Source organism: Coregonus clupeaformis, unplaced genomic scaffold, assembly GCF_020615455.1.
Source record: "Coregonus clupeaformis isolate EN_2021a unplaced genomic scaffold, ASM2061545v1 scaf0691, whole genome shotgun sequence".
NCBI lineage: Eukaryota > Metazoa > Chordata > Actinopteri > Salmoniformes > Salmonidae > Coregonus > Coregonus clupeaformis.
In genome coordinates, this window is record NW_025534146.1 from 128,970 (window position 1) to 156,849 (window position 27,880).

At 48.2% G+C, this 27,880-nt stretch overlaps 1 protein-coding gene across 1 annotated transcript in view; it reads right to left on the minus strand.

Moving 5' to 3' along the window:
* Positions 1-27,880, minus strand: part of LOC121584346 (electrogenic sodium bicarbonate cotransporter 1) — a gene marked incomplete at its 5' end in the record, with an annotated part of 142,825 nt that overhangs the window by 31,910 nt on the left and 83,035 nt on the right. The window contains 5 exons of the mRNA XM_045216356.1: positions 8,051-8,209; positions 12,043-12,216; positions 16,216-16,284; positions 17,275-17,347; positions 22,478-22,656. Of these exons, the coding sequence (XP_045072291.1) occupies positions 8,051-8,209; positions 12,043-12,216; positions 16,216-16,284; positions 17,275-17,347; positions 22,478-22,656 (654 nt within the window). The remainder of the gene's footprint in view (positions 1-8,050; positions 8,210-12,042; positions 12,217-16,215; positions 16,285-17,274; positions 17,348-22,477; positions 22,657-27,880) is intronic.

Below are 27,880 nucleotides of genomic sequence, written 5' to 3' on the forward strand. Positions count from 1 at the left end.
ACCTGGCTCTCAAGAGAAGACAGGCTATGTGCACACTGCCCACAAAATGAGGAGGAAACTGAGCTGCATTTCCTAACCTCCTGCCAAATGTATGACCATATTAGAGACACATATTTCCCTCATTACACAGACCAACAAAAATTTGAAAACAAATCCAATTTTGATAAACTCCCATTTCTACTGGGTGAAATACCACAGTGTGCCATCACAGCAGCAAGATTTGTGACCCGTTGCCACAAGAAAAGGGCAACCAGTGAAGAACAAACACCACTGTAAATACAACCCATATTTATGTTTATATATTTCCCTTTTGTACTTTAACTATTTGAACATCGTTACAACACTGTATATATACATAATATGACATTTGAAATGTCTTTATTCTTTTGGAACTTGTGTGTAATGTTTACTGCTAATTTTGTATTGTTTATTTCACTTTTGTTTATTATCTATTTCACTTGCTTCAGCAATATAAACACAAGTTTCCCATGCCAATAAAGCCCTTTAAACTAATATTGAATTGAACTGAGAGAGAGAGAGAGAGAGAGAGGGGGGGGGGGGGGACAGAGAGAGACAGAGAGAGTGAGAGAGAGAGAGACTTTAGATTCATGCAGAGAGAGAAACAGGAAGTGACAGGCGGACACCTCCCCCACTAAAAACTCTGAAGGCAGAAAGAGAGAGAGACTTTAGAGTCATGCAGAGAGAGAAACAGGAAGTGACAGACGGACACCTCCCCCACTAGAAAGAGAGAGAGACTGCAGAGGAGAGGAGAGGAGGAGTGAAAGAAGAGGAGGTTCTTCCATCCGTCCAGTGAAGGTCGGTCAGTCAGTCAGACAGGACAGGACAGGACAGGACAGGACAGGACAGGACAGGACAGGACAGGACAGCTCTACTCACTGTCGGATGCTTTATCACCTAAGAAAGGTTCCTGCTCCATCATGTCCATGGGGATCTTAATGCTGGGGACATTCTCAGTGTAGGGGAAGTCAGACTGTAGGGGACATAGCAACAGATAGTGACTGTAGGGGACAGAGCAACATAGTCTGACTGTACATAGCAACATATACTCTGACTGTACATAGTAACAGATAATCAGACTGTAGGGGACATAGCTACAGAGTCTGACTGTAGGGGACATAGCAACAGATAGTGACTGTAGGGGACATAGCAACAGAGTCTGACTGTTAGGGGTGTAACGATCCATCTACTACATCGATGTATCGATTTATATTCCTATGATCCAACTACATCGATCTGTGCTCGGCGAGTTGGCCTTTTGCACAACATATATCAATCTAACATCGTTTTAAAATGTAATAAATCGATTGTATCGATACTAGGAAATAACCCATTGGATTTAAGCACGTCAGACTTTATATGGATGTTTTTTCTTAGCACTTTTAATGATAAAGGCTTTAAACATTCCTCGATTCAGTCTGCCTATCCGTGACGTCATCGCCGCACAGCAGCAGCGCAAAGGCGCAAAGACAACAAAACATAGCATGGCGGACGACAGAGGAGAAGCCGACGAGCGAGAAATTATCAAGCCACCATTGCGGTCCTTACAAGAAACAGGAATCTAGGAAACTTCACCTGCACTGTCCAGTATCCAGGTATTTATTTCAGTCACACTGGTTGAATTTTTGGCTAAAAGGTTACTGAATCAATTTCAAGTCACTGAATCGTTTCGGATCGTATCGTTCTAAATGAACCAATATCGTCCTTGAATCGTATCGACAACCACGAATCGGGATACAAATCGAATCGTTGTTAAAACGAATCGTTACACTCCTTCTGACTGTACATAGCAACATATACTCTGACTGTACATAGTAACAGATAATCAGACTGTAGGGGACATAGCTACAGAGTCTGACTGTAGGGGACATAGCAACAGATAGTGACTGTAGGGGACATAGCAACAGAGTCTGACTGTTAGGGTGTAACGATCCATCTACTACATCGATGTATCGATTTATATTCCTATGATCCAACTACATTGATCTGTGCTCGGCGAGTTGGCCTTTTGCACAACATATATCAATCTAACATCGTTTTTAAAATGTAATAAATCGATTGTATCGATACTAGGGAAATAACCCATTGGATTTAAGCACGTCAGACTTTATATGGATGTTTTTCTTAGCACTTTTAATGATAAAGGCTTTAAACATTCCTCGATTCAGTCTGCCTATCCGTGACGTCATCGCCGCGCCAGCAGCAGCGCAAAGGCGCAAAGACAACAAAACATAGCATGGCGGACGACAGAGGAGAAGCCGACGAGCGAGAAATTATCAAGCCACCATTGCGGTCCTTACAAGAAACAGGAATCTAGGAAACTTCACCTGCACTGTCCAGTATCCAGGTATTTATTTCAGTCACACTGGTTGAATTTTTGGCTAAAAGGTTACTGAATCAATTTCAAGTCACTGAATCGTTTCGGATCGTATCGTTCTAAATGAACCAATATCGTCCTTGAATCGTATCGACAACCACGAATCGGGATACAAATCGAATCGTTGTTAAAACGAATCGTTACACCCCTTCTGACTGTACATAGCAACATATACTCTGACTGTACATAGTAACAGATAATCAGACTGTAGGGGACATAGCAACAGAGTCTGACTGTAGGGGACATAGCAACACTGACTGTTGGGGACATAGCAATAAATACTCTGACTGTAGGGGACATAGCAACAGAGTCTGACTGTACCTAGCAACATATACTCTGACTGTAGGGGACATAGCAACAGAGTCTGACTGTACCTAGCAACATATACTCTGACTGTAGGGGACATAGCAACAGAGTCTGACTGTACCTAGCAACATATACTCTGACTGTAGGGGACATAGCAACAGAGTCTGACTGTACCTAGCAACATATACTCTGACTGTAGGGGACATAGCAACAGAGTCTGACTGTACCTAGCAACATATACTCTGACTGTAGGGGACATAGCAACAGAGTCTGACTGTAGGGGACATAGCAACATAGTCTCTGTAGGGGGCATAGCAACACTGACTGTTGGGGACATAGCAATAAATACTCTGACTGTAGGGGACATAGCAACAGAGTCTGACTGTACCTAGCAACATATACTCTGACTGTAGGGGACATAGCAACAGAGTCTGACTGTACCTAGCAACATATACTCTGACTGTAGGGGACATAGCAACAGAGTCTGACTGTACCTAGCAACATATACTCTGACTGTAGGGGACATAGCAACAGAGTCTGACTGTACCTAGCAACATATACTCTGACTGTAGGGGACATAGCAACAGAGTCTGACTGTACCTAGCAACATATACTCTGACTGTAGGGGACATAGCAATAAATAATCTGACAGTACAGGACATAGCAACAGATAATCTGACTGTAGGGGACATAGCAACTTTCTCATTATAGAGGTAGTCTGGCTCTAGAGTAAATAGCATTCAGGAGAGGACATTTAAAGACCTGTACATCAATTTCCTGCTCGGGTGTTTTGTGAACAATCAGCAGACATGTAAGGCAATTGTGTGTTTCCCATTTCAATCTGACTGAATTCAAAGTGACAGTTCTGCTTGGCTGCTGTGTTTCTCTGGTCCTGTGATGATACAGTCTAACTGTGTTTCTCTGGTCCTGTGATGATACATTCTAACTGTGTTTCTCTGGTCCTGTGATGATACAGTCTAACTGTGTTTCTCTGGTCCTGTGATGATACAGTCTAACTGTGTTTCTCTGGTCCTGTGATACAGTCTAACTGTGTTTCTCTGGTCCTGTGATGATACAGTCTAACTGTGTTTCTCTGGTCCTGTGATACAGTCTAACTGTGTTTCTCTGGTCCTGTGATGATACAGTCTAACTGTGTTTCTCTGGTCCTGTGATGATACAGTCTAACTGTGTGTCTCTGGTCCTGTGATGTACAGTCTAACTGTGTTTCTCTGGTCCTGTGATGATACAGTCTAACTGTGTTTCTCTGGTCCTGTGATACAGTCTAACTGTGTTTCTCTGGTCCTGTGATAATACTGTATAACTGTGTGTCTCTGGTCCTGTGATGATACAATCTAAATGGGTTTCTCTGGTCCTGTGATGATACAGTCTAACTGTGTTTCTCTGGTCCTGTGATGTACAGTCTAACTGTGTTTCTCTGGTCCTGTGATGATACAGTCTAGCTGTGTTTCTCTGGTCCTGTGATGATACAGTCTAACTGTGTTTCTCTGGTCCTGTGATGATACAGTCTAACTATGTTTCTCTGGTCCTGTGATAATACTGTATAACTGTGTTTCTCTGGTCCTGTGATGTACAGTCTAACTGTGTTTCTCTGGTCCTGTGATGATACAGTCTAACTGTGTTTCTCTGGTCCTGTGATGATACAGTCTAGCTGTGTTTCTCTGGTCCTGTGATGTACAGTCTAACTGTGTTTCTCTGGTCCTGTGATGATACAGTCTAGCTGTGTTTCTCTGGTCCTGTGATGTACAGTCTAACTGTGTTTCTCTGGTCCTGTGATGATACAGTCTAACTGTGTTTCTCTGGTCCTGTGATAATACTGTATAACTGTGTTTCTCTGGTCCTGTGATGTACAGTCTAACTGTGTTTCTCTGGTCCTGTGATGATACATTCTAACTGTGTTTCTCTGGTCCTGTGATGATACAGTCTAACTGTGTTTCTCTGGTCCTGTGATGATACAATCTAAATGGGTTTCTCTGGTCCTGTGATGATACAGTCTAACTGTGTTTCTCTGGTCCTGTGATGATACAGTCTAACTGTGTTTCTCTGGTCCTGTGATGATACAGTCTAGCTGTGTTTTTCTGGTCCTGTGATGATACAGTCTAACTGTGTTTCTCTGGTCCTGTGATGATACAGTCTAACTGTGTTTCTCTGGTCCTGTGATGATACTGTATAACTGTGTTTCTCTGGTCCTGTGATGATACTGTATAACTGTGTTTCTCTGGTCCTGTGATGATACTGTATAACTGTGTTTCTCTGGTCCTGTATTTGTGATACAGTCTAACTGTGTTTCTCTGGTCCTGTGATGATACAGTCTAACTGTGTTTCTCTGGTCCTGTGATGATACAGTCTAACTGTGTTTCTCTGGTCCTGTGATACAGTCTAACTGTGTTTCTCTGGTCCTGTGATACAGTCTAACTGTGTTTCTCTGGTCCTGTAATTGTGATACAGTCTAACTGTGTGTCTCTGGTCCTGTGATGATACTGTATAACTGTGTTTCTCTGGTCCTGTATTTGTGATACAGTCTAACTGTGTTTCTCTGGTCCTGTGATACAGTCTAACTGTGTTTCTCTGGTCCTGTAATTGTGATACAGTCTAACTGTGTTTCTCTGGTCCTGTGATGATACAGTCTAACTGTGTTTCTCTGGTCCTGTGATAATACAGTCTAACTGTGTTTCTCTGGTCCTGTGATGATACAGTCTAACTGTGTTTCTCTGGTCCTGTGATGTACAGTCTAACTGTGTTTCTCTGGTCCTGTGATAATACAGTCTAACTGTGTTTCTCTGGTCCTGTGATGATACAGTCTAACTGTGTTTCTCTGGTCCTGTGATGATACAGTCTAACTGTGTTTCTCTGGTCCTGTGATGATACAGTCTAACTGTGTTTCTCTGGTCCTGTGATGATACATTATCACTGTGTTTCTCTGGTCCTGTGATGATACAGTCTAACTCAGCTGAACATCAGAACACAGTAAAACATAAGAGAAAAGGATTAGACCCAGGAGAAAGCTGACCATCTAGAACGGTGGTAGAACCTAACACTGATCTAGAACTTTGGAAAAATCTACCGATGATCTATACTGAACAAAAATATAAACGCAACATGCAACAACTTCAAAGATTTTACTGAGTTACAGTTAATTTAAGTAAATCAGTCAATTGAAATAAATTCATTAGGCCCTAATCTATGGATTTCACATGACTGGGAATACAGATACAGTATGCATCTGTTGGTCACAGATACCTTGAAAACAAGGTAGGGGCGTGGATCAGAAAACCAGTCAGTATCTGATGTGACCACCATTTGCCTCATGCCACGCGACACATCTCCTTCGCATAGAGTTGATCAGGCTGTTGATTGTGGCCTGTGGAATGTTGTCCCACTACTATTCAATGGCTGTGTGAAGTTGCTGGATATTGGCGGAAACTGGAATACGCTGTCGTACACGTCGATCCAGAGCATCCCAAACATGCTCAATGGGTGACATGTCTGGTGAGTATGCAGGCCATGGAAAAACTGGGACATTTTCAGCTTCCAGGAATTTTGTACAGATCCTTGCGACATTGGGGCCGTGCATTATCATGCTGAAACATGAAGTGATGGCGGCAGATGAATGGCACGACAATGGGCCTCAGGATCTCGTCACTGTATCTTTGTGCATTCAAATTGCCATCGATAAAATGCAATGGTGTTTGTTGTCCGTAGCTTATGCCTGCCCATACCATAACCCCACTGCCACCATGGGGCATTCTGTTCACAAAGTTTACATCAGCAAACCACTCGCCCACACAACCCCATACACGTTGTCTGCGGTTGTGAGGCCGTTTGGACGTTCTGTCAAATTTTCTAAAACAACGTTGGAGGTGGCTTATGGTAGAGAAATGTACATACAATTCTCCAACAGCTCTGGTGGACATTCCTGCACTCAGCATGGCAATTGCATGCTCCCTTAAAACTTGATACATCTGTGACATTGTGTTGTGTGACAAAACTTCACATTTTAGAGTGGCCATTTATTGTCCCCAGCACAAGATGCACCTGTGTAATGATCATGCTGTTTAATCTGATTATTGATATGCCACACCTGTCAGGTGGATGGATTATCTTGGCAAAGGAAAAATACTCACTAACAGGGATGTAAACAAATTTGTGCACAAGATTTGAGATAAATAATCTATTTGTGCGTATGTAAAATTTCTGAGATCTTTTATTTCAGCTCATGAAACATGGGACCAACACTTTACATGTTGTGTTTATATTTCTGTTGAGGGATAGTTCAAACAAATGAGAAAACTACATATTTGTTTCCTTATCATGTCAGCAGTCTATAGACAAGGTATGACAGCAATCCATGCTTTTGTTCAGTTTCCCTGGCACTGTTTCCACATGCTAACATTTTAGCATATCTGGCACAGAATGTTAGTAGAATCTAATGTTGATCTAGAATGTTAGTAGAATCTAATGCTGATCTAGAATGTTAGTAGAATCTAATGTTGATCTAGAATGTTAGTAGAATCTAATGCTGATCTAGAATGTTAGTAGAATCTAATGCTGATCTAGAATGTTAGTAGAATCTAATGCTGATCTAGAATGTTAGTAGAATCTAATGCTGATCTAGAATGTTAGTAGAATCTAATGCTGATCTAGAATGTTCAGTGAATCTAATGCTGATCTAGAATGTTAGTAGAATCTAATGTTGATCTAGAATGTTAGTAGAATCTAATGCTGATCTAGAATGTTAGTAGAATCTAATGCTGATCTAGAATGTTAGTAGAATCTAATGCTGATCTAGAATGTTAGTAGAATCTAATGCTGATCTAGAATGTTAGTAGAATCTAATGCTGATCTAGAATGTTAGTAGAATCTAATGCTGATCTAGAATGTTAGTAGAATCTAATGCTGATCTAGAATGTTAGTAGAATCTAATGTTGATCTAGAATGTTAGTAGAATCTAATGTTGATCTATATTAATGATATAACCTTACCCTGATCTAGAACAATGATAGAACCTAATCCTGATCTACAACAATGATACAACCTAACCCTGATCTAGAATGTTGGTAGAATCCAATGTTGATCTATATTAATGATAGAACCTAACCCTGATCTACAACAATGATAGAACATAACCCTGATCTAGAAAAATTATCAAATCTAATGCTGATCTAGCATGTTGGTAGAATGTAACACTTATCTAGAACATTGGTAGAACCTAACACTGATCTAGAACATTGGTAGAACCTAACACTGATCTAGAACATTGGTAGAACCTAACACTGATCTAGAACATTGGTAGAATCTAACGCTGATCTAGAACGTTTTTGAAATGCTCACATCCTCAATGTCACTGTCGATGCTCCTCCTCTTCTTCTTCTGCTTAGCGTCCTCCTTCTTCTTCTTGTCCTTCTCAGGGATGACATCATCCAGGAAGCTCAGCTCGTGTTGAGAGAACATGTAGTCCATCGTCTTCCTCACCGCGACCAGGGCCAGGATCTGACACCACAGGAGACGACGTTAACACACACGCACATAAACAGAACTACCAGGGCCAGGATCTGACACCACAGGAGACGACGTTAACACACACGCACATAAACAGAACTACCAGGGCCAGGATCTGACACCACAGGAGATGACGTTAACACACACGCACATAAACAGAACTACCAGAGCCAGGATCTGACACCACAGGAGACGCAGCGTTAACACGCACGCACATAAACAGAACTACCAGAGCCAGGATCTGACACCACAGGAGATTACGTTACACGCACGCACATAAACAGAACTACCAGGGCCAGGATCTGACACCACAGGAGACAACGTCTAACACACACGCACATAAACAGAACTACCAGGGCCAGGATCTGAACACCACAGGAGACGACGTAACACACACGCACATAAACAGAACTACCAGAGCCAGGATCTGACACCACAGGAGACAACGTTAACACGCACGCACATAAACAGAACTACCAGGGCCAGGATCTGACACTACAGGAGATGACGTTAACACACACGCACATAAACAGAACTACCAGGGCCAGGATCTGACACCACAGGAGACGACGTTAACACACACGCGCATAAACAGAACTACCAGGGCCAGGATCTGACACCACAGGAGCGCACGTTAACACACACGCACATAAACAGAACTACCAGAGCCAGGATCTGACACCACAGGAGATTACGTTAACACGCACGCACATAAACAGAACTACCAGGCCAGGATCTGACACCACAGGAGACGCACGTTAACACACACGCACATAAACAGAACTACCAGAGCCAGGATCTGAGAACACAGGAGAGCAGCGTTAACACACACGCACATAAACAGAACTACCAGGGCCAGGATCTGACACCACAGGAGCACTCACGTTAACACACACGCACATAAACAGAACTACCAGAGCCAGGATCTGACACCACAGGAGATTACGTTAACACGCACGCACATAAACAGAACTACCAGGGCCAGGATCTGACACCACAGGAGACGACGTTAACACACACGCACATAAACAGAACTACCAGAGCCAGGATCTGACACCACAGGAGACGACGTTAACACACACGCACATAAACAGAACTACCAGGGCCGGGGATCTGACACTACAGGAGATGACGTTAACACACACGCACATAAAAAGAACTACAGGGCCAGGATCTGACACCACAGGAGATGACGTTAACACAAACGCACATAAACAGAACTACCAGGGCCAGGATCTGACACCACAGGAGACGACGTTAACACACACGCACATAAACGAGAACTACAGAGCCAGGATCTGACACCACAGGAGACGCAGCGTTACACGCATGCACATAGAAACAGAACTACCAGAGCCAGGATCTGACACCACAGGAGACAACGTTACACGTACGCACATAAACAGAACTACCAGGGCCAGGATCTGACACTACAGGAGATTGACGTTAACACACACGCACATAAACAGAACTACCAGGGCCAGGATCTGACACCACAGAGCATACGTTAACACACACGCACATAAACAGAACTACCAGGCCAGGATCTGACACCACAGGAGCACGACGTTAACACACACGCACATAAACAGAACTACCAGAGCCAGGATCTGACACTCACAGGAGATTACGTTAACACGCACGCACATAAACAGAACTACCAGGGCCAGGATCTGACACCACAGGAGACGCAACGTAACACACACGCACATAAACAGAACTACCAGAGCCAGGATCTGACACCACAGGAGACGACGTTAACACACACGCACATAAACAGAACTACCAGGGCCAGGATCTGACACCACAGGAGACGACGTTAACACACACGCACATAAACAGAACTACCAGAGCCAGGATCTGACACCACAGGAGATTACGTTAACACGCACGCACATAAACAGAACTACCAGGGCCAGGATCTGACACCACAGGAGACAGCGTTAACACACGCACATAAACAGAACTACCAGAGCCAGGATCTGACACCACAGGGACGCAACGTTAACACACACGCACATAAACAGAACTACCAGGGCCAGGATCTGACACTACAGGAGATGACGTTAACACACACGCACATAAACAGAACTACCAGGGCCAGGATCTGACACCACAGGAGATGACGTTAACACAAACGCACATAAACAGAACTACCAGGGCCAGGATCTGACACCACAGGAGACGACGTTAACACACACGCACATAAACAGAACTACCAGAGCCAGGATCTGACACCACAGGAGACGACGTTAACACGCATGCACATAAACAGAACTACCAGAGCCAGGATCTGACACCACAGGAGATTACGTTAACACGCACGCACATAAACAGAACTACCAGGGCCAGGATCTGACACCACAGGAGACGACGTTAACACACACGCACATAAACAGAACTACCAGGGCCAGGATCTGACACCACAGGAGACGACGTTAACACACACGCACATAAACAGAACTACCAGAGCCAGGATCTGACACCACAGGAGACAACGTTAACACGCACGCACATAAACAGAACTACCAGGGCCAGGATCTGACACCACAGGAGATGACGTTAACACACACGCACATAAACAGAACTACCAGGGCCAGGATCTGACACCACAGGAGACAACGTTAACACGCACGCACATAAACAGAACTACCAGGGCCAGGATCTGACACCACCAGGAGGCGGCGTTAACACACACGCACATAAACAGAACTACCAGGGCCAGGATCTGACACCACAGGAGACGAGCGTTAACACACACGCACATAAACAGAACTACCAGAGCCAGGATCTGACACCACAGGAGATTACGTTAACACGCACGCACACAAACAGAACTACCAGGGCCAGGATCTGACACCACAGGAGCGCAGCGTTAACACACACGCACATAAACAGAACTACCAGGGCCAGGATCTGACACCAGAGGAGACAACGTTAACACACACGCACATAAACAGAACTACCAGGGCCAGGATCTGACACCACAGGAGATGACGTTAACACACACGCACATAAACAGAACTACCAGGGCCAGGATCTGACACCACAGGAGACGACGTTAACACACACGCACATAAACAGAACTACCAGAGCCAGGATCTGACACCACAGGAGACGACGTTAACACACACGCACATAAACAGAACTACCAGAGCCAGGATCTGACACCACAGGAGACAACGTTAACACGCACGCACATAAACAGAACTACCAGGGCCAGGATCTGACACTACAGGAGATGACGTTAACACACACGCACATAAACAGAACTACCAGGGCCAGGATCTGACACCACAGGAGACGACGTTAACACACACGCACATAAACAGAACTACCAGGGCCAGGATCTGACACCACAGGAGACGACGTTAACACACACGCACATAAACGAGAACTACCAGGGCCAGGATCTGACACCACAGGAGACGCACGTTAACACACACGCACTTAAACAGAACTACCAGGGCCAGGATCTGACACCACAGGAGATGACGTTAACACACACGCACATAAACAGAACTACCAGGGCCAGGATCTGACACCACAGGAGACGACGTTAACACGCACGCACATAAACAGAACTACCAGGGCCAGGATCTGACACCACAGGAGACGACGTTAACACACACGCACATAAACAGAACTACCAGGGCCAGGATCTGACACCACAGGAGACGACGTTAACACACACGCACATAAACAGAACTACCAGGGCCAGGATCTGACACCACAGGAGACGACGTTAACACACACGCACATAAACAGAACTACCAGGGCCAGGATCTGAAGCTAGCTGGTCATTACGATCAGAGGAGACTCACCATGACAGGGAATATAATTGCGGCCACGGTGGACTTGAGGACCCAGAGCAGCGCCAGACACAGGATCTGGATGAAGGTAAACAGATGGACCTTCCTCAGAGGAACATGGCGCAGGTACACAAGATCAGGTTGGTGCTTAGCTGGCATCAGGAGCAGCTGTAGACGGTCCATAAACTAAAGAGAGACAGAGAGGGAGAGAGAGAGATATGGAGGGGGACGTGGGGGGAGAGAGAGATGGAGGGGATGTGGATGAGAGAGAGAGAGATGGAGGGGGAGGTGGGGGAGAGAGAGAGATGGAGGGGGATAGAGAGAGAGATGGAGGGGGGGATGAGAGATAGATGGAGGGGAGAGAGAGAGATGGAGGGGATAGAGAGATAGATGGAGGGGAGGAGGAGAGAGATGGAGAGGGCCGTGGGGAGAGACAGAGATGGAGGGGATGTGGAGGAGAGAGAGAGATGGAGGGGGAGGTGGGAGAGAGAGAGATGGAGGGAGGTGGGAGAGAGAGAGATGGAGGAGGTGGGGAGAGAGAGATATGGAGGGGGACGTGGGAGAGAGAGAGAGATGGAGGGGATGTGGAGGAGGGAGAGAGAGACATGGAGGGGGAGGTGGGAGAGAGAGAGATGGAGGGGAGGTGGGGAGAGAGAGATGGAGGGGGGGTGAGGGAGAGAGAGATGGAGGGAAGGTGGGGAGAGAGCGAGATGGAGGGGAGGTGGGGAGAGAGAGATGGAGGGAAGGTGGGGGAGAGGCGAGATGGAGGGGGATAGTGAGAGAGATGAGGGGGATGTGGGGAGAGAGAGATTGAGAGGGAGGTGGAGGAGAGAGAGAGATTGAGGGGGACGTGGGGAGAGAGAGAGATGGAGGGATATGAAGGAGAGAGAGAGATGGAGGGGAGGTGGGGAGAGAGAGATGGAGGGGAGGTGGGAGAGAGAGAGATGGAGGGGAGGTGGGAGAGAGAGAGATGGAGAGGGAGGTGGGAGAGAGAGAGATGGAGGGGGAGGTTGGAGAGAGCGAGATGGAGGAGGTGGGAGAGAGAGAGATGGAGGGGAGGTGGGAGAGAGAGATGGAGGAGGTGGGGAGAGAGAGATGGAGGGGGAGGTGGGAGAGAGAGAGATGGAGGGGAGGTGGGAGAGAGAGAGATGGAGGGAGGTGGGGAGAGAGAGAGATGGAGGAGGTGGGGGAGAGAGAGATGGAGGGGGAGGTGGAGGAGAGAGAGAGATGGAGGGAGGTGGAGAGAGAGAGATGGAGGGATATGGAGGAGAGAGAGATGGAGGGGGAGGTGAGGAGAGAGAGAGATGGAGGGGGAGGTGGGAGAGAGAGAGATGGAGGGGGAGGTGGGGAGAGAGAGATGGAGGGGATGTGGGGAGAGAGAGATGGAGGGGGAGGTGGAGGGAGAGAGAGAGATGGAGGGGAGGTGGGAGAGAGAGAGATGGAGGGGAGGTGGGAGAGAGAGAGATGGAGGAGGTGGGAGAGAGAGATGGAGGGGAGGTGGGAGAGAGAGAGATGGAGGGGAGGTGGGAGAGAGAGAGATGGAGGGGGAGGTGGGAGAGAGAGAGATGAGGGGGAGGTGGGAGAGAGAGAGATGGAGGGAGGTGGGGAGAGAGAGAGATGGAGGGAGGTGGGAGAGAGAGATGGAGGGGAGGTGGGAGAGAGAGATGGAGGGGTATGGAGGAGAGAGAGATGGAGGGATATGGGAGGAGAGAGAGAGATGGAGGGGAGGTGGGAGAGAGAGAGATGGAGGGGGAGGTGGGAGAGAGAGAGATGGAGGGGAGGTGGGAGAGAGAGAGATGGAGGGGAGGTAGGGAGAGAGAGAGATGGAGGAGGTGGGGGAGAGAGAGAGAGATGGAGGGAGGTGGAGAGAGAGAGATGGAGGGGAGGTGGGAGAGAGAGATGGAGGGGGAGGTGGGAGAGAGAGAGATGGAGGGGAGGTGGGAGAGAGATGGAGGGGAGGTGAGAGAGAGATGGAGGGGAGGTGGGAGAGAGAGAGATGGAGGAGATGGAGAGAGAGAGAGATGGAGGGAGGGTGGGAGAGAGAGATGGAGGGGAGGTGGGAGAGAGAGAGATGGAGGGGAGGTGGGAGAGAGAGATGGAGGGGAGGTGGAGGAGAGAGAGAGATGGAGGGGATGGTGGAGGAGAGAGAGAGATGGAGGGGGAGGTGGAGGAGAGAGAGAGATGGAGGGGGAGGTGGGAGAGAGAGAGATGGAGGGGAGGGGGAGAGAGAGAGATGGAGGGGATATGAGGAGAGAGAGAGATGGAGGGGGAGGTGGGAGAGAGAGAGATGGAGGGGAGGTGGGAGAGAGAGATGGAGGAGGTGGGAGAGAGAGAGATGGAGGGGGAGGTGGGAGAGAGAGAGATGGAGGGGAGGTGGGAGAGAGAGAGATGGAGGAGGTGGGAGAGAGAGAGATGGAGGGGGAGGTGGGAGAGAGAGAGATGGGGGAGGTGGGAGAGAGAGAGATGGAGGGGAGGTGGGAGAGAGAGAGAGATGGAGGGGGAGGTGGGGAGAGAGAGAGATGGAGGGAGGTGGGAGAGAGAGATGGAGGGTGGATATGGAGGAGAGAGAGATGGAGGGGGAGGTGGGAGAGAGAGAGATGGAGGAGGTGGGAGAAGAGAGAGATGGAGGGGAGGTGGGAGAGAGAGATGGAGGGGAGGTGGGAGAGAGAGAGATGGAGGGAGGTGGGAGAGAGAGATGGAGGGGAGGTGGGAGAGAGAGAGAGATGGAGGAGGTGGGAGAGAGAGAGATGGAGGGGGAGGTGGGAGAGAGAGAGAGATGGGGGAGGTGGGAGAGAGAGAGATGGAGGAGGTGGGGAGAGAGAGATGGAGGGGAGGTGAGGGAGAGAGAGATGGAGGGGGAGGTGGGAGAGAGAGAGATGGAGGGATGATGGAGAGAGAGAGATGGAGGGGAGGTGGGAGAGAGAGATGGAGGGGGAGGTGGGAGAGAGATGGAGGGGAGGTGGGAGAGAGAGATGGAGGGGGAGGGGGGAGAGAGAGAGATGGAGGGGATATGGAGGAGAGAGAGAGAGATGGAGGGGGAGGTGGGAGAGAGAGAGATGGAGGGGGAGGTGGGAGAGAGAGAGATGGAGGGGATATGGAGGAGAGAGAAGGAGGGGATGGAGGAGAGAGAGATGGAGGGGGAGGTGGGAGAGAGAGATGGAGGAGGTGGGGAGAGAGAGAGATGGAGGGATAGGAGGAGAGAGAGAGAGATGGAGGGGGAGGTGGGAGGAGAGAGAGAGATGGAGGAGGTGGAGAGAGAGAGATGGAGGGGGAGGGAGAGAGAGATGAGGGGGAGGTGGGGGAGAGAGAGATGGAGGGAGGTGGGAGAGAGAGAGATGGAGGGGAGGTGGGAGAGAGAGAGATGGAGGGGGAGGTGGGAGAGAGAGAGATGGAGGGGGAGGTGGGAGAGAGAGAGATGGAGGGGGAGGTGGGAGAGAGAGAGATGGAGGGGAGGAGGGAGAGAGAGAGATGGAGGGAGGAGGTGGGAGAGAGAGAGATGGAGGGGAGGTGGGGAGAGAGAGATGGAGGGGAGGTGGAGAGAGAGAGAGATGGAGGGGGAGGTGAGAGAGAGATGGAGGGGGAGGTGGGAGAGAGAGAGTGGAGGGGGAAGTGGGAGAGAGAGAGATGGAGGGGAGGTGGGAGAGAGAGATGGAGGGGAGGTGAGAGAGAGAGGTGGAGGGAGAGAGAGAGATGGGGGGGGAGGTGGGAGAGAGAGAGAGATGGGGGGAGGTGGGAGAGAGAGAGATGGAGGGGAGGTGGGGAGAGAGAGAGATGGAGGAGGTGGGAGAGAGATGGAGGGGGAGGTGGGAGAGAGAGAGAGATGGAGGGAGGAGGTGGGAGAGAGAGAGATGGAGGGGGAGGTGGGGAGAGAGAGAGATGGAGGAGGTGGGAGAGAGAGATGGAGGGGGAGTGTGGGAGAGAGAGAGAGATGGAGGGGGAGGTGGGAGAGAGAGAGATGGAGGGGGAGGTGAGAGAGAGAGATGGAGGGGGAGGTGGGAGAGAGAGAGATGGAGGGGGAGGTGGGAGAGAGACACCCAAAGGCCTAGTCAGAAAGCTCATATTACGTATTTTCAGTTTAGTTCATATTGTAATCATTCTGGGTAAGAGCCTCTGTTACATGTAACTAATCTAACTGTAGATGTGACATGCAGGGATTGGTTCCCTCAGGTCCTGATCTGCCAATACCTGCACTCCATTAAGAGAGGCCACGCCCATGTAGAGGAACACTCCATACAGCACTGGCATGGGGATGAACTTGAAGACAAACAGAGTTATTATTATTGTTATACAGTCTACAGTCTATAGTCTATAGTCTACAGTCTATAGTCTATTGTCTACAGTACGGTCTACAGTCTACAGTCTACAGTAGTCTACAGTACAGCCTACAGTCAACAGTCTATGGTCTATAGTAGTCTACATTACAGCCTACAGTCAACAGTCTATGGTCTATAGTAGTCTATATTACAGTCTACATTCTATGGTCTACAGTAGTCTACAGTACAGTCTACAGTCTACAGTAGTATACAGTACAGCCTACAGTCTATGATCTACAGTAGTCTACATTACAGCCTACAGTCAACAGTCTATGGTCTATAGTAGTCATATTACAGTCTACATTCTATGGTCTACAGTAGTCTACAGTACAGTCTACAGTCTACAGTAGTATACAGTACAGCCTACAGTCTATGATCTACAGTAGTCTACATTACAGCCTACAGTCAACAGTCTATGGTCTATAGTAGTCTATATTACAGTCTACATTCTATGGTCTACAGTAGTCTACAGTACAGTCTACAGTCTACAGTAGTCTACAGTACAGCCTACAGTCTATGATCTACAGTAGTCTACAGTACAGCCTACAGTCAACAGTCTACATTCTATGGTCTACAGTAGTCTACAGTACAGTCTACAGTCTACAGTAGTATACAGTACAGCCTACAGTCTATGATCTACAGTAGTCTACATTACAGTCTACAGTCAACAGTCTATGGTCTATAGTAGTCTATATTACAGTCTACATTCTATGGTCTACAGTAGTCTACAGTACAGTCTACAGCCTACAGTAGTCTACATTACAGCCTACAGTCTACAGTCTACAGTAGTCTACAGTACAGCCTACAGTCTACAGTAGTCTACAGTACAGCCTACAGTCTACAGTAGTATACAGTACAGCCTACAGTCTACAGTCTACAGTAGTCTACATTACAGCCTACAGTCTACAGCGTACAGTAGGTAGGTACATACCTTGAGGATGGGAGACATAAAGACAGACAGTCCCGTCAGAATGAACACACACACACCAGTGACTCTCTGCTCCCTAGGGGAAAACACATACACAGCTTTGGTTATACACACACACACCAGTGACTCTCTGCTCCCTAGGGGAAAACACATACACAGCTTTGGTTATACACACACAGCTTTGGTTATACACACACAGCTTTGGTTATACACACACAGCTTTGGTTATACACACACAGCTTTGGTTATACACACACAACTCTGTCTAAACACACACAGCTTTGGTTATATACATACACACACAGCTCTGACACACACAGCTTTGGTTATACACACACACCAGTTGCCTAGCACACACACAGCTTTGGTTATACACACACAGCGTGCTATACACACACAGCTTTGGGTATACACATCACAGCTTTGGTTATACACACACAGCTTGGTTTAACACACAGCTTTGGTACACACACAGCTTTGGTTATACACACATACATACACAGCTTTGGTTATACACACACAGCTGTGGTTATACACACACAGCTTTGGTTATACACACACAGCTTTGGTTATACACACACAGCTTTGGTTATACACACACAGCTTCGGTTATACACACACAGCTTTGGTTATACAACACAGCTTTGGTTATACACACACAGCTTTGGTTATACACACACAGCTTTGGTTATACACACAGCTTTGGTTATACATACACAGCTTGGTTATACACACACAACTTTGTTTATACACACACAGCTTTGGTTATACACACACAGCTTTGGTTATACACACACAGCTTTGGTTATACACACACAGCTTTGGTTATACACACACAGCTTTGGTTATACACACACAGCTTTGGTTATAACACACACAGCTTTGGTTATACACACACAGCTTTGGTTATACACACACAGCTTTGGTTATACACACACAGCTTTGGTTATACACACACACAGCTTTGGTTATACACACACAGCTTTGGTTATACACACACAGCTTTGGTTATACACACACAGCTTTGGTTATATATATACACACACAGCTTTGGTTATACACACACAGCTTTGGTTATACACACACAGCTTTGGTTATATATATACACACACAGCTTTGGTTATACACACACAGCTTTGGTTATACACACAGCTTTGGTTATACACACACAGCTTTGGTTATACACACACAGCTTTGGTTATACATACACAGCTTTGGTTATACACACACAGCTTTGGTTATACACACACACAGCTTTGGTTATATATACACAAGCTTTGGTCACACACAGCTTTGGTTATACACACAGCTTTGGTTATACACACAGCTTTGGTTATACACACACACATACACACAGCTTTGGTTATACACACAGCTTTGGTTATAACACAGCTGTTATACACACACAGCTTTGGTTATACACACACAGCTTTGGTTACACACACAGCTTTGGTTATACACACACAGCTTTGGTTATACAACACAGCTTTAGTTATACACACACAGCTTTGGTTATTACACACACAGCTTTGGTTATACACACACAGCTTTGGTTATACACACACAGCTTTGGTTATACACACACAGCTTTGGTTATACACACAGCTTTGGTTATACACACACAGCTTTGGTTATATATATACACACACAGCTTTGTTATACACACAGCTTTGGTTATACACACACAGCTTTGGTTATACATACACAGCTTTGGTTATACACACACAGCTTTGGTTATACACACACACAGCTTTGGTTATATATACACAGCTTTGGTTATACACACACAGCTTTGGTTATACACACACAGCTTTGGTTATACACACACAGCTTTGGTTATACACACACAGCTTTGGTTATACACACACAGCTTTGGTTATACACACACAGCTTTGGTTATACACACACAGCTTTGGTTATACATACACAGCTTTGGTTATACACACACAGCTTTGGTTATACACACACAGCTTTGGTTATACACACACAGCTTTGGTTATACACAACATATACACACACAGCTTTGGTTATACACACAGCTTTGGTTATCCACACACAGCTTTGGTTATAACACACACAGCTTTGGTTATACACACACAGCTTTTGGTTATATATATACACACGGTTACACACAGCTCACACGCTTTGGTTATACACACACAGCTTTGGTTATACACACACAGCTTTGGTTATACACACACCGCTTTGTTAAACACACAGCTTTGGTTATACACACACAGCTTTGGTTATACACACACAGCTTTGGTTATACACACACTTGGTTATACACACACAGCTTTGGTTATACACACACAGCTTTGGTTATACACACACAGCTTTGGTTATACACACACAGCTTTGGTTATACACACACAGCTTTGGTTATACACACACAGCTTTGGTTATACACACACAGCTTTGGTTATATATATACACACACAGCTTTGGTTATACACACAGCTTTGGTTATACACACACAGCTTTGGTTATACATACACAGCTTTGGTTATACACACACAGCTTTGGTTATACACACACAGCTTTGGTTATATATACACACACACAGCTTTGGTTATACACACACAGCTTTGGTTATACACACACAGCTTTGGTTATACACACAGCTTTGGTTATACACACACAGCTTTGGTTATACACACACAGCTTTGGTTATACACACACAGCTTTGGTTATACACACACAGCTTTGGTTATACACACACACACACAGCTTTGGTTATACACACACAGCTTTGGTTATACACACACAGCTTTGGTTATACACACACAGCTTTGGTTATACACACACAGCTTTGGTTATACACACACAGCTTTGGTTATATACACACACAGCTTTGGTTATACACACACAGCTTTGGTTATATATACACACACACACACACACACACATTTGGTAACCAATAGAGTTTTCATCTATATTTCTCGTAGCTGTCGATTTACCACCAAAAAAACGATGCTGGCACTAAGACCGAACTCAACGGTCTTAGGGCCATTAGGAAACAAGAAAATGCTCACCCAGGAAGTATCAGTGATGTGCTCAATACAGACGTGGTCGAATGAAGTGGATGCTAAGCTACAGGACTGTTTCACTAGCACAGACTGGAATATGTTCAGGGATTCATCTGATGGCATTGAGGAGTTTACCACATCAGTCAACTTCTTCATTAATAAGTGCATCGACGACATCATCCCCACGACATCATCCCCACAGTGACTGTACGCACATATCCCAACCAGAAGCCATGGATTTTCAGGCAACATCCGCACTGAGATAAATGATAAAGCTGTCGCTTTCAAGGAGCGGGACACTAATTGAGACGTTTATAAGAAATCCTGCTACGCCCTCCGACGAGCCATCAAACAGGCAAAGAGTCAATACAGGACTAAGATCGAATCCTACTACACCGGCTCTGAAGCTTGTCAGATGTGTCAGGACTTGCAAACTATCATGGATTACAAAGGGAAACCCAGCCGCGAGTTGTCCAGTGACACAAGCCTACCAGACAAGCTAAATACCTTCTATGCTCGCTTCGAGGCTAGCAACACTGAACCATGCATGAGAGCACCAGATGTTCCAGACGATTGTGTGATCACACTCTCCGTAGCCAATGTCAGTAAGACTTTTAAACAGGGCAACATTCACAAGGTCTCAGGGCCAGATTGCCAAGTGTCTTCACTGACATTTTTAACCTGTCCCTGACCCAGTCTGTAATACCAACATGTTTCAAGCAGACCACCATAGTCCCTGTGCCCAAGAACGCCAAGGTAACCTGTCTTAATGATTACCGCCCGTAGCACTCACACCTGTAGCCATGAAATGCTTTGAAAGGCTGGTCATGGCTCACATCAACACCATCATCCCAGACACCCTGGCCCACTCCAATTCGCATACCACCCCAAGAGATCCACAGATGATTCAAACTCTACTGCACTCCACATTGCCCTCACCTACCTGGACAAAAGAAAAACCTATGTGAGAATACTGTTCATTGAATACAGCTCAGCGTTCAACATCATAGTGCCCTCATCTCTAAGCTAAAGACCCTGGGATTAAACACCTCCCTCTGCAACTGGATCCTGGACTTCCTGATGAGCCAGGCCCAGGTGATGAGGGTAGGCAACAACACATCCACCACGCTGACCCTCAACACGGGGGCTCCTCAGGGGTGCGTGCTTAGTACCCTCCTGTATTCCCTGTTCACCCATGACTGCTTGGCCGCGCTCGACTCCAACACCATCATTAAGTTTGCTGACAACACGACGGTGGTAGGCCTGATCACCGGTGACAATGAGACAGCCTACAGGGAGGTGGTCAGAGACCTGGCAGTGTGGTGCCAAGACAACCTCTCCCTCAACGTCAGCAAGATAAAGGAGCTGATCGTAGACTACAGGAAACGGAGGGCCAAGCATGCCCCAATCCACATCAACAGGGCTGTAGTGGAGCAGGTTGAGAGCTTCAAGTTCCTTTGTGTCCACATCACTAAGGAATTATCATGGTCCAAACACACCAACACAGTCATGAAGAGGGCACGACAACGCCCCTTCCCCCTCAGGAACCTGAAAAGATTTGGCATGGGCCCTCAGATCCTCAAAAAGTTCTACAGCTGCACCATTGAGAGCATCTTGACTGGCTGCATCACCGCCTGGTATGGCAACTGCTTGGCATCCAACTGCAAGGCGCTACAGAGGGTAGTGCGTACGGCCCAGTACATCACTTGGGCCAAGCTTCCTGCCATCCAGGACCTCTATACCAGGCGGTGTCAGAGGAAGGCCCTAAAAACTGTCAAAGACTCGAGCCACCCAAGTCATAGACTGTTCTTTCTGCTAACGCACGGCAAGCGGTACCGATGCACGAAGTCTGGAACCAACAGGACCCTGAACAGCTTCTACCCCCAAGCCATAAGACTGCTAAATAGTTAACCTGGAATATCTGCATTGACCCTTTTTGCACTAACCCTTTTGACTGAACAAATACGCTGCTGTTACTGTTTATTATCTATCCTGTTGCCTAGTCACTTTACACCTACCTATATGTACATATCTACCTCAATTACCTCGTACCCCTGCACATCGACTCGGTACTAGTCTACACCTGTTGTTTACGACTCATGTGAAAAATCTAATTTGATTTTGATTTGATTTTGTAAATGATATGTGGTGGAGAGCTTGTGCGTCATCATGCTCACCTCACTCCCAGGAACTTGGGCATTTCTCCAGGGGCGGATGTCTCTGTCTCCATCTTCAGACTGTCAATGTGAGCGATTGAGATAACCGTCGCCGCCACGTACCATGGCAACCCCATGAAGGAACACACAATCATCAGAACTGCAACCCAGAACAGGTCCAGGTGGTAGCCTGCGCCTTTCTGTTAGAGGAGAGCAGAGGTTAACACACACACAAACCCTGCCCTGTACTACCTTCTGACTAATAAGACCCTGCCCTGTCCTACCTTCAGACTATTGAGACCCTGCCCTGTCCTACCTTCAGACTATTGATACCCTGCCCTGTCCTACCTTCAGACTATAGAGACCCTGCCCTGTCCTACCTTCAGACTATTGAGACCCTGCCCTGTCCTACCTTCAGACTATTGAGACCCTGCCCTGTCCTACCTTCAGACTATTGAGACCCTGACCTGTCCTACCTTCAGACTATCGAGACCCTGACCTGTCCTACCTTCAGACTATTGAGGCCCTGATCTGTCCTACCTTCAGACTATTGAGACCCTGACCTGTAATACCTTCAGACTATTGAGACCCTGTCCTACCTTCAGACTATTGAGATCCTGCCCTGTCCTACCTTCAGACTATTGAGACCCTGCCGTGTCCTACCTTCAGACTATTGAGACCCTGACGTGTCCTAACTTCAGACTACTGATACCCTGACCTGTCCTACCTTCAGACTATTGAGACCCTGACCTGTCCTACCTTCAGACTATTGAGGCCCTGCCCTGTCCTACCTTCAGACTAGTGAGACCCTGACCTGTCCTACCTTCAGACTATTGAGACCCTGACCTGTCCTACCTTCAGACTATTGAGGCCCTGCTGTGTCCACTTCAGACTATTGAGACCCTGACATGCCTACCTTCCAGACTATTGAGACCCTGACCTGTCCTAGATTCACACCATTGTGACCCTGCCCTGTTGTCACTTCAGACTATTGAGACACTGACCTGTCCTACCTTCAGACTATTGAGACCCTTCCCTGTACTACCTTCTGACTAATAAGACCCTGCCCTGTCCTACCTTCAGACTATTGAGACCCTGACCTGTCCTACCTTCAGACTATTGAGGCCCTGCCCTGTCCTACCTTCAGACTATTGAGACCCTGCCCTGTCCTACCTTCAGACTATTGAGACCCTGCCGTGTCCTACCTTCAGACTATTGATACCCTGACCTGTCCTACCTTCAGACTATTGAGACACTGACCTGTCCTACCTTCAGACTATTGAGACCCTGCCCTGTCCTACCTTAAGACTATTGAGACCCTGACGTGTCCTAACTTCAGACTACTGATACCCTGACCTGTCCTACCTTCAGACTATTGAGACCCTGACCTGTCCTACCTTCAGACTATTGAGGCCCTGCCGTGTCCTACATTCAGACTATTGAGACCCTGACCTGTCCTACCTTCAGACTATTGAGACCCTGACCTGTCCTAGATTCACACCATTGTGACCCTGCCCTGTTGTCACTTCAGACTATTGAGACACTGACCTGTCCTACCTTCAGACTATTGAGACCCTTCCCTGTACTACCTTCTGACTAATAAGACCCTGCCCTGTCCTACCTTCAGACTATTGAGACCCTGACCTGTCCTACCTTCAGACTATTGAGGCCCTGCCCTGTCCTACCTTCAGACTATTGAGACCCTGCCCTGTCCTACCTTCAGACTATTGAGACCCTGCCGTGTCCTACCTTCAGACTATTGAGACCCTGACCTGTCCTACCTTCAGACTATTGAGACCCTGACCTGTCCTACCTTCAGACTATTGAGGCCCTGACCTGTCCTACATTCAGACTATTGAGACCCTGACCTGTCCTACCTTCAGACTATTGAGACCCTTCCCTGTACTACCTTCTGACTAATAAGACCCTGCCCTGTCCTACCTTCAGACTATTGAGACCCTGCCCTGTCCTACCTTCAGACTATTGAGATCCTGACCTGTCCTACCTTCAGACTATTGAGACCCTGCCGTGTCCTACCTTCAGACTATTGAGACCCTGACCTGTCCTACCTTCAGACTATTGAGACACTGACCTGTCCTACCTTCTGTCATGAGCCCTCTCACTCCACCGGGTTACCACCTTAAGTGGTTTCCACTATCTTCCCTCTGCTCACCTCCCTCTCTCTACTCCAGCCTAACTAGCTCCACCTGTCCCTGCTCTGCTCGAGCTCTAATTACTCTGCCAGCTGCGCTGCATTACCCACTAACCTCTCCCAGATTTAAGGCCCTGTCTTTCAGCTCTCCGGTGTCAGATCGCTGCAAAGCTCACACCCGGAACCTGTTTGCTGCTTCTGGTCCCCTGGTTTTGTGACCCGGACCTGCCTGTTTTTGGATCCTCTTCTGCCTCAGAGATCCAGACCTGCTTCTGCCATTACGACTCCTGACTCTCTTCAATCCCGGACTTCTGGACCACCCACCACCGGCTTCATGGGCGCCTTATCCTGCTCCACTGGGGGGGCACAGACCCAGCGCTCTGGGCCGGGATCCCTGTTACCCCTGGAGCCTTCATTCCTCCCTACTTCCCTTTTCCCTTAAGTTTAATAAACTTTTCTGGTGTGGCGCAATTGTGGTCCTCCGGTGCGTCTGTCTGAATCGGACGGCGGTCTGACCATTATCGACTCAGCGACATTTCCCCGACATGGAAGCCGATGAGCATGAGCAGCAGTTCCAGCAGCAGCAACAACAACTACTTGCCAGCTCATTCAGCTCCTCACCAACCTTACCCCAGCCAGTCTGCCCGCCAGCCCAGCCCCGGGAGTTACCTGCCGGTCATTGCAGTCGCTGTGAGCCCAAGATTGAAACCGAGCGGTTCAGCGGCGATTCAACCCAGGTCCGGCCATTCCTGACTAGCTGCCGACTTCAGTTCTCCTTGCAGCCAAGGACCTTCGCCACGGAGGGGCTAAGTTGGGTATGCCATCACTCACCTGGCCGGGCGAACTCACTCTGGGAACAGCAGAGTTGACGTCAAACCCCCGCATGTGCAACCTTGACCTGTTTGCTGAGGAGATGCTGAAGGTGTTTGACCTGGATTCACCCACCGCAGGCGTCTCAAGTGAACTGTTCAGTATTCGACAAGGCAGGCGTGCAGTGGCAGACCATTCCATCGACTTCCGAACCCTGGCTAAGCGAAGTTCTTGGAACACACCACCGTTGGTGGGCGCGTTCTTCCATAGTTTGGCTGACTATATCAGACCGGGTTGGTCTCCCATGAACTGCCTTCCACTCTTGATGAAGCCATACGCACTGACTGTCAGGATCGACAGAAGGATACAGACCCGTCGTCGTGAGAGGGCGCCATCCCACCTACTACCGGCATTCGGAGAGATCCGAGCCGGGCTCCTGTCATCTACTGCACCACTCACCCAGGTCAGCGGTCAGTCTGAGCCCTCTGGAGAGTAGGCGAGCCTCCCTCACTCCTGCAGAGCGCCAGCGCCGCTACCTCAAGCCTCTGCCTCTATTGTGGAGGTGATGGACATCGATGTGGTAACCTGCCCTTTAAAGGGCCGAAGCTCACCGGGCGTAGGGAGTCCGGTGAGTTCAATGACCATCCAGTCCTCCGACCGCAAAGCCCTGCTCTGCAAGTTCACCTCCGCCTCTCTGACTCAACTCACACCCTGGCTGCTCTGGTGGATTCTGGCGCGAAGCCCACATAATGGGCGTCAAGCTGGCACGCCAGCTGGGACTGGAGAACCTCCGTTTGACACCTCCTATTCCTGCCCGGGCACTGGGCCGGACACTTCGGTCACTCATGTCACGGCCCCGGTCTCGATGGGTCTGTCCGGAAACCATCAAAAACATCCAGTTTCACCTGCTCCCCTCTCCCCGGCCAACCCCTCATCCTGGGTTACCCATGGCTCCGCCCGGCACAGCCCTCAGCTCGGCTGGGTGACCGGGGTGATCAGGGGAGTGGGGAGGACTGCCCCGAGCCTGCCTGCTTGCTGCCCCTACCCCTCGGCCAGTACCTACTAACTCCGCTCCGGACCTCTCCAATGAAATGCTAACATGGTCTCAGAGGGTGTTTAACAAAGCAAAAGCCACATCTCTGCCCCCCCTCACCGACCGTGCGACTGTGCCATCGACCTCCTCCCTCGAACAGTCTCCTCCAAGGGGGTCGTCTTTATTCGGTTGTCTGCTCCTGAAAGAAAGTCCATGGAGGACTACATCAATGGCTCTCTGTCCGCGGATTAATCCGTTCATCTTCATCTCCTGCTGGTGCTGGCTTCTTCTTTGTGGGGAAGAAGGCGGATCTCTTCGCCCCTCATCGACTACAGGGGACTCAACGACATCACAGTGAAAAAGCCGTTACCCTCTGCCTCTGCTCACCTCTGCTTTTGAGTTTGCTCCAGGGAGCCACTGTTTTTACCAAGTTGGATCTCAAAACGCTTACCACTTGCCATCCGGGAGGAGATGAATGGAAAGCCGCATTCAATACACCAACAGGCCACTACGAGTATCTGGTTATGCCTTTTGGCCTCACCAATGTCCTCCTGCTGTGTTCCAGGCTCTAGTGAATGATGTACTGCTGGGACATATTAAACAAGTTTGTCTTCGTTTACCTGGATGACATCTTAATTTACTCCCGAAACCTGTCTGAACACACCCGCCATGTCCAGCAAGTCCTTCATCGTCTTCTGGAGAATTCCTCTCCTTACGCCAAGGCAGAGAAATGTGAGTTTCACGTCAAGACAGTAGCCTTCCCGGGGTACATAGTGGCAGAAGGGAAGTATCCAAATGGATCCTGCCAAAGTATCAGCAGTCATGTGGCCCAGTTCGGAGAACAGAAAGAAGCTGCAGCAGTTTCTGGGGTTTGCTAACTTCTTAGGGAGTTTATCCGGAACTACAGTGCCGTTGCTGCCCCCTCTCACTGCTCTAACCAGCACCAAACAACCCTTCACCTGACCCCAGCAGCCCGACACAAAGCCTTCCATACCCTCAAGTGAGGTTCACCTCCGCTCCCATCCTCCAGATGCCTGATGCTGGACCGGCAATTCATTGTGGAGTGGCGCCTCGGATGTGGGAGTTGGTGCTGTGATTTCTCAGTGGGCTGCGGAGGATCGGAAGCTCCATCCCTGTGCCTTTTTCTCACGTCGGTTGTCCCCCCTCTGGGTGCAATTACGACATGGAACCGTGAGCTGCTGGCTGTGAAGCTTGCCTTGGAGGAGTGGCGTCACTGGCTGGGGGTCCACCATTCCATTTCTCGTTTGGACCCGATCTAAAACTTGGGTACATCCATGCGGCCAAGCGGTTGAACTCCAGGCAGTCCCGCTGGGCCCTGTTCTTCACCAGGTTTAATTTCACTCTGTCATACCGGCCTGGATCGCGCAACACCAAGCCAGACGCCCTCTCCCGTCAATTCCAGAAGGAT